This window comes from Arachis ipaensis, chromosome B05 (genome assembly GCF_000816755.2).
Source record: "Arachis ipaensis cultivar K30076 chromosome B05, Araip1.1, whole genome shotgun sequence".
NCBI classification, from domain to species: Eukaryota; Viridiplantae; Streptophyta; class Magnoliopsida; order Fabales; family Fabaceae; genus Arachis; species Arachis ipaensis.
In genome coordinates, this window is record NC_029789.2 from 28,756,961 (window position 1) to 28,765,688 (window position 8,728).

At 33.4% G+C, this 8,728-nt stretch overlaps 1 protein-coding gene across 1 annotated transcript; it reads right to left on the reverse strand.

Annotated features, from left to right (window-relative positions):
• Positions 1,880–3,790, reverse strand: LOC107643483 (agamous-like MADS-box protein AGL5; the record flags this gene model as incomplete). Its single annotated transcript, XM_016347141.2, has 4 exons — positions 1,880–2,033; positions 2,155–2,216; positions 3,096–3,177; positions 3,714–3,790. Coding segments are annotated over 4 exons (327 nt in total), but the record flags the coding sequence as incomplete, so codon positions are not given.

Here is an 8,728-nt window from a genome sequence, read left to right on the forward strand (position 1 = left end):
GTCGAACCTGGTTATTTTCACTTTGACTAATGTCATGAAGTTCACCTAGGGCCTCGGCAAACTTGCCCCCCATGCAAAAAAAGGGATCCTGAAAAATAAAGTTGAAATACTTTTTTTTTTGGAAATAATTTTTTTATTTTATAACAATAAAATATCTTGTTTTTTTTTTTAAGTTAGAAGTGAAACTTGATAAACCCCATTTTTAGGGTTTATCTTGTATTGAATTTAGAGTATTTTGATGACCTTTTCTCGCATTTAACCTATGAATTAGCATGGTTTTATTATCTCTCCCGTATTTGTGCTTAAGTGTAAAAACATGCTTTTTAGGCCTTATTTTGATGAATTTTGATTTCTCCTTGATTCCATAAGAGGCCTTGATGTGTTTGCTAGTAATTCCAGGATTGAAATAGGCCAGGCATGGATCAAAGGAAGCAAGGAAGGAAGCATGCAAGTGGAGAGAAGCACAAAAAGTCAAAGAATTGATCACGGCCATGCACGCGCACGCGCACAAGGCGCTCGCGCGCACATTGCGGAATCAACCAGGCACGCGCACTAGAATTCAAAGTTTAAATTTTTATATAAATAAAATAAAATAAATTATATTATAATATTTTTATCATTTCTAATACAAATAGAGTAAAACACTCAAATAAACCAACCTCATATCAAAATTACGCAAATCACTCAAAGTAAAAAATGTTACGTGAATGTCCTAAAATATCTCACTATATAAATCAACTTAGGCAAATTCGATTTTCACATTATGGTAGTAAATCGAATTGAGTAGTTTCGATTTACATAAGAATATAATCGAATCGGGTATAGTCAATTTATATTAACTAAGAGTAAATCGAATGAGATACATTTGATTTACATGAAACAACAATAAAACGAGGCTAACTAATTCGATTTACTATTTAGATTAGTAAATCGAAAGAAGCAACTTCGATCTATCTAGTAACCCTTGCAATGGCGCCAACGACCCCACCAATAATGCAACACAACATTGTGGATATGTAACTCTTGCATTCTTGATGAAACATAGCATGCAGGAAGAACATTATATTACAACTTTTTAATACTGCAAAGATTTTTGCAATTTTTTTATATGTATAGAAATGGATGTAAGGTGTAGTGGTTTCAAAATTGAACATAAACTACTATAGAGTATAGCGGTTTACGTCACTACAAAAAAAAAGGTCTATGGTCACGGTGAAAAACCGTGACCATAGCTAGTGAAAAGGGTGACCATAGGTCTATGGTCACGGTTTTTGACCTATGGTCACGGTTTTTCTGCCGTGGCCTATTCTCTCGTGGCCATAGACCTATGGTCACGGTTTTTTTTATCTATGGTCACGGTTTCTATGGCCACGGTTGTAATGTTCAAATTCTGGCACTTTAGGCCACGTTTTTTTACCGTGACCATAGGTTAATCTATGGTCACGCGATAAAACCGTGACCATAGCCCATCTATGGTCACGGTTTTGGCCGTGACCATAGCCTCTATGGTCACCCCTTCCCAAAACCGTGACCATTGATAAGGCTATGGTCACAGTTTTGGCTGTGACCATAGCCTCTATGGTCACTCCACCCAAAACCGTGACCATAGCCATATCTATGGTCACCCCTTCCCAAAATCGTGACCATAGCCATATCTATGGTCACGGTTTTGGCCGTGACCATAGCCTCTATGGTCACTCAACCGAAAACCGTGACCATAGCCATATCTATGGTCACGGTTTTGAATAAAACAGAATTCAAACTCTCGATACTTATCTAAATAGACGATTGATTTGACCATTCGATAAATCCAAATTGATTGTACTTATTAATTATTAGCAAGTTCTTTAACAAAACATATATTATGTTTATGTATTAGAATGGCCTAAATTAATTGTGATCATTAGTTATTAATTATATATAATATCTATACCTTTCTAGATCGAACTCTGCTTAAACCTTTCTCCAATCTACTCTCAAGGTTCTTTAGTTCCTTGAGGCTCAGAGAGCTAAGAGCTTCACCAAGGATGTGCCTGCAAATCAAAACAAATTAAACATCATTAATTATTAATTAATAATATGGATGCATACATACATTAATATATAGAATTGAAATAGTTAGTTTTCATAAAAGAACAAAGAAATAAAACTCACCTATTTAGATTTTGAATATCACGAATCTGTCTTCTTAATTTGGATGATTCTTGCTGATAAAACTAATGATATTCATAAACAATGTTAAATATATATGACAAAATAAAGACCTAGAAATATAAAATATAAATCACTAACTGAAAGGAATAGTGATTAAAAAAAAGATAACCTACCTAGGCCTTGAGCCCCATTAAAAAGGATGGATTCAATTGTAGCCTTTGAAAAATAAAAAATCATTTAGTTGGAACTATGATACGGGCTTTATGCTAGAAATGTATCATTTAGTCTTAAGAATCAAACACAAGAATTAGTATTTTTATATTAAAGTCAATTTACAAGTATTTTTTTTTTCATTCAACTCACTCATCGAAGGGGTTCACTCAATGGACCATAATTGAAACAAAAAACATTGAAACTTAACTAAATGATCGTATGAACATAAATTTAAATTGTAAGAGAAACAAGTAGAAGAATTTATTCCTGCTCACTGTACAAATACATATGTAAACTACTATTGACAAGAGTTTAAATACAAGTAAGAATATCATTAGCTATTGATTTGAATATGGGAAAAATAAAAGTTCATTAACCATACATCTAAAATATAAAATATAAATCACTAACTGAAAGGAATAGTGATTAAAAAAAAGATAACCTACCTAGGCCTTGAGCCCCATTAAAAAGGATGGACTTCTATATTTCAAAACTAATTAATAATAATGTGCATTTTTTTTTATATCATGTGTTCAAATTTTTTTTAGTTTTTTTTTAATTATATTATTTATCTTAAATTTTAGACTTTAAATTACAAATCTTTAAATCTAAATCCTAAATTATGAACTTAAAAGAAAATTTAGCTAATATTAATTAACTAAAACTTAATTTTCTATAGTCCCATACATATATAACATCATTATACTATAATTAATAATATAATTTACCTGTGTATTAGCTTCAGATACAGATTCTGTGTTTGAGGAAGCAGCACTTGCTTTCTTATACCTTTCGATAGTTCCTCTAACACTGCAAATAATTATATAATCATAAAAAATTAAATCAATATTAGTTATTATCAGAGATCAATTAGCAATAATAATAAACAATATAATATTGAACTTTAAAAGAGCTAAAATTATAATTGTGACAGCCAAAGAGTTTGCAGAGGAATTTCGGTCATTTCATATTGGTAGAAGGCTTGGTGAAGAACTTGCTACTGAATTTGACAAGTCTAAAAGCCACCCTGCTGCTTTGGCAAAACACAAGTATGGAGTGGCAAAACGGGAACTCTCAAAAGCTTGCTTATCAAGAGAATATTTACTCATGAAACGCAATTCCTTTACCTATATCTTCAAATTTTGCCAAGTATGTCTTAACATTATTATTCGAGTTTTATAATTAAGTTTCAAATCCATTACTAATTAATGAACTGAAATGCACCGAGATTCATGAAATCAGTAGCTCAAGGTGCCAAGAACCATGTGAAATCAGCACAACAGAAGGCTAATAACAACAAGAAGAAGATGCCTCAGCAACAATTTTATTTCATATATGGCTCGTACCTAATGAGATTCGTGGAAGTGATTCGGGGAGCCTTGATTGCAGCACGTAATTCCCCCTTCGCAATCCAAAAAGAAGATTATCAGGAAAATAAATTAACAAAATCTAAAACGGAAAAGAAAAACGGCGTACCAAGTATTTAAAATAATAAAAAATACTTAAAAATTTTAATTAATTAAAACTCAAATGATTAAAACTATGACTATAGACTCCTTTAGATCACTCCCAAAACCGTGACCATAAACCCTTTTAGGCCACCCTTCCGAAAAACTGTGACCATAGATCCTTTTTGGTCACTGTAAAAAACCGTGACCATAGACACCTTTAGGCTACCCCCCAAAACCGTGACCATAGACCCTTTTAGGCCACCCTTCCGAAAAACCGTGACCATAGACCCTTTTTGGTCACTGTAAATAACCGTGACCATAGACACCTTTAGGCCACCCTCCAAAACTGTGACCATAGACCATTTTAGGCCACCCTTAAAACCGTGACCATAGACCGTTTTAGGTCACCCCCCAAAACCGTGACCATAGACCCTTTTAGGTCACCCTTTTTGAAAAACCGTGACCATAGACTCTTTTAGGCCACCCCCAAAAACCGTGACCATAGACACTTTTAGGCCACCCACCAAAATCGTGACCATAGACCCTTTTAGGCCACCCTCAAAACCGTGACCATAGACCCCTTTAGGTCACCCCCCAAAACCGTGACCATAGACCCTTTTAGGTCACCCATTTTTAAAAAACCGTGACCATAGCCCCTTTTTGGTCACTGTAAAAAACCGTGACTATAGACCCCTTTAGGTCACCTCAAAAACCGTGACCATAGACCCTTTTAGGCCACCCCCCAAAACCGTGACCATAGACCCCTTTAGGCTACCCCCCGAAAACCGTGACCATAGACCCTTTTAGGTTACCCTTTTTTGAAAAACCGTGACCATAGTCCTTTTTTGGTCACTGTAAAAAACCGTGACCATAGACCCCTTTAGGTCACCCCTCAAAACCGTGACCATAGACCCTTTTAGGCCACCATTTTTTAAAAAACCGTGACCATAGGTACTCTATGGTCACCCTTTCCAAAAAAACCGTGACCATAGCTTTTTTTTTTTGGTCACCCTAAAAAACCGTGACCATAGAGGGTCTATGGTCACGGTTTTTTACTGTGACCAAAAAAACCGTGGCCATAGACCCAAAATGTTGTAGTGCGTATAGATGTAGTGGTTTCTGAAAAAAATGCAATTTGAAAAAATCGCGATTAGCTATAGCGATTTCTATCCAGTACACAAATTCACGTAAACTGCTATACCCTGTAGTGGTTTACATTCAATTTTAAAACTACTATACCTTGTAGTAGTTTTTATAGATATAAAAAAGTTATAAAATCGTTTGTAGTATTAAAAATGTGTAATCTAATAAATTTAGTTTAATTCCAAACATTTATATACGTAACTTGTCCTCTAAAAAAATATAATTAAACTAATTTGCAAAATTAATTAACATACATATAATATCTATGTAATATATATTCTAATTTATTTATATGTAACATATTTTTTAATTCATTTCTATGTAATATGCAATGGTCATAATATAAATTTATATAATACAATGATCATTTTATATATATTTTAATTTTTTTATTGACATTTCACATGTCAAATATTTGTTGGAGTGTGAGTGTTTCTTTGAGCGAGTAGGAATTTTTTTAAGGATTTTGCTAGGTAGTAGATAATAATTTTTGTGAATAATGTGAACAATGAACTCTAAAATTGATTTAATAAAGTAAAAACATATTATATCTCTAAATTACCCACTTAAATCTTAATATTAGGATAACTATCTGCACATTTAGTGAATTGAACATCCGATATATCTATTATTCACATTATTTAGTATTTTCATTATCTATTTATATATATATATTTTTTAATCTATCTATGTAAAAGAACTCATTTAAATTTACATTCTAAGGGACAAAAATATTCTTATGGCAGAAGAGAAACTTAGAATAAATATCATTAGAATTGCTCTCAGTGATGGTGTATAAATAACCAGCTGGATAGATAATAATGGAGGTGAAATTTCTCATTTTTTATCCTAAGATTTTTTTTCAATCTTCACGCACCACAAGAGAGAAAAATAACGTTGGAAGTTCTTTCCATTTTCATGCAACACTCCCTTTTCCATGCAAACATGTTAAGCCATTTTTGTAAACAATAAAAATAGCAAATTCTTTATTTTTATATTATTAAATTAGATATAATTTTTTTTTAATAAATTAAATAAGAATATATAACATATATAAATATATAACCATCATGGCAAGCACCTAAATATTGAGCAAGTGCACCATTGGAATTTGGAGCGTGTAAATGCGTGTCGTTCTTTGTGGGGAAGCAAAGGTGAAAGCTAAGGTAGTGTTTGATTAATTTTTAAAGAATCTGACAATATTAATGACATGTGATTTTCTACTGAAGGCCACCGTCAATAATTGTAGAATTTAGAAAAGACAGGATTTATCCGCTATCAATGATAAACTACTAAAGATAGAAAGAAAGAATCCAATGACTTGTATATAATGATGGACTGCCGAAAGTAAATTGATGAAAGATTAAATTAAGAATTCAATATGTTCTCAAAAACCCATCTGATTAGTTAGAAAAATAATATGTTGTATTTACAGAAGAATAATAATGAGAAGGGGAGAAGAAAAAAAAAGTAAGAGTATAATATGGTTTTACATAACAAAGAAAAGAATAAGAGAATGAGTTAATAATCAAAATCATTCTTGAAAAATATATTGATCTCCATTTTTGTTTATTTAAAAGATAAAATTAATTAAATTTATTTTCAAAAAATAATTAATCTGATCGCATTAGTTCTTCCGTCATTTTTTACGCTAAGGTGACTAACGTTCGCTGACATGGCCTGTTAATTAACTGCCAGTATGGCATTGATAAACCACTATTTTATGGTTTATCTTGTGCTAAATTGAGTGTATTTTATCAATTATTCGTACACTTATTCATACAAACTGCATGGTTTTACAAATCCTTCCTAATTTTGTTCCATGATTGAAAACTTGCTTTCTGAGCCTTTAAATTATCAATTTTTAATTATCCTTTATTACCATTCAATGCCGTGATGTGTTTGTGAAGTGTTTTCAGGTTTACAGGGCATAAATGACTTAAAGGATGAAGAGGAGGCAAGTTAAAGTGGAAGGAACACAAGAAACTAAGGAGCTGAGCAGCGAAAATCGACGCGCACGCATGACTGACGCGTGCGCGTGACTTGTAGCATCTTACAGCAACGCGTATGCGTGACAGAGCGTCACGTGCTGCACTTATCAGAACTCACTGGCGGCGATTTCTGCGCTGATTTGGACCCAGTTTCAAGCTCAAAAACGCAAACTAGAGGCAGGGGTGTAGCTGAGATTGAGGACACGCTTCACTTTTACTTTCACTTTAGTTTTTGTTTAGTTTTGGGAATTCTAGAGAGAGAAACACTACTTATCCTAGGGTTCTTAGCATTCTTAGTTTTTACTTTTGGATTGGATATTGAGAGAGCTGTTACTACCTTCGATTGAAGTCTTCATTGTTATAGTTTGTCTTTCTATCACATCTACTATTTTGTTTTCTATTTAATTGCTTGTGGTCATATTTGGATATTGTTAATTTTGAATTTATGAATGCAATGAACTAGTTTTATATTTAATTCCATTACTTGTTTGATTACTTTCAATTAATTATTAGCTCCAAATTTGCTTTTATTAATTTAATTTTAATCACCATGTCTCCCATCTACTCCCTTTACATGTTTATGAAAATGGCATTCATGTTGATGGAGTAGAGCTCTCAACTTGGCTTTGGAGTTGATTAATTGGAAACTATTGAGTTGGAATACTCAAGTATTAATTTGTAATTGAAAAATGCTGACTAAGTCAAGTTTCACTAACTCTAATCCTTCCTTGTGAAGTGATTAAGACTTATGAATCAGAGTTAGTGTTACCTACTTGACTTTCCTTTATTAGTTAGAGGATCACTAAGTGGAAGCAAAAATCTTTTACTATTATACCTGGGAAGGTAAACAAGGATAGATCCAATTAATCTTCTCCTAGCGAAGGCCTTTTATTTCAAATATCTAATACCTCTTGTCATTATTTGTTGCTTTAATTGACCGCCATTTATTTTTCTGTTTCCAATTCTAAAATTTCTTAGAAAATTTCTGACCAATAAATTGCACCTTGTGTCAACTCTTTGGGAAACGACCTGGGAATTCTACTCCCAGTTATTTAATCTTAATTGTGACACAAATTAAATTGGTAGTGAGAATTTCGTCGGTTAAAACTGTACTGACAACGCTGCTTTTATTAAAATTTCTTAACCGACATTTTTCCACCCATCAGGCACTCGCTTAGTGTACACTCTTATTGCTGATAAGATAAGTTTATTAAATCAATTCAACTCAGTCCCTAAATCCATGAATCCTAATCCCAAATTCAAAGGAATCAAACCTCACCTCCATAGCAGATTCCATGCTCCCAGGTTGTCCCTGCTGCCGCCCGCGTCACTGCCTACGCCTTCAACGCCGTCATTGCCTGCGCATCGACATCGTCTGCATCATAGCCATCACCCAAAGTAGAACAACGTCTATCATTAACGCCGTTCCTCGCTACAAATTCTATCATAGCTCTCACGCTTGTCCTTCGCGTCCTTGTCTTCCTGGCCCTTCACGTAGGTGAAAGCCACGGGTGCACCCTCCAATGCAAACAAGTTGCATACAGCTCTTCCTATTCCGAAATCGCCACCCGTTATTACTGCTATCTTACTCTGAAACAGCATTACTTATATTAATCTGATACAAGAGCCAAGCAAACAATGATACACAAAATATGGAATATGGAATTCGGTATTTAATTCAAAGGTATGAAACAAACAATGATACACACAATAAAATTTTGATCAGTACTTGAAATTTATTTGATGGTTGGTAGTTAGGGGAGGTAAATTGGGGTG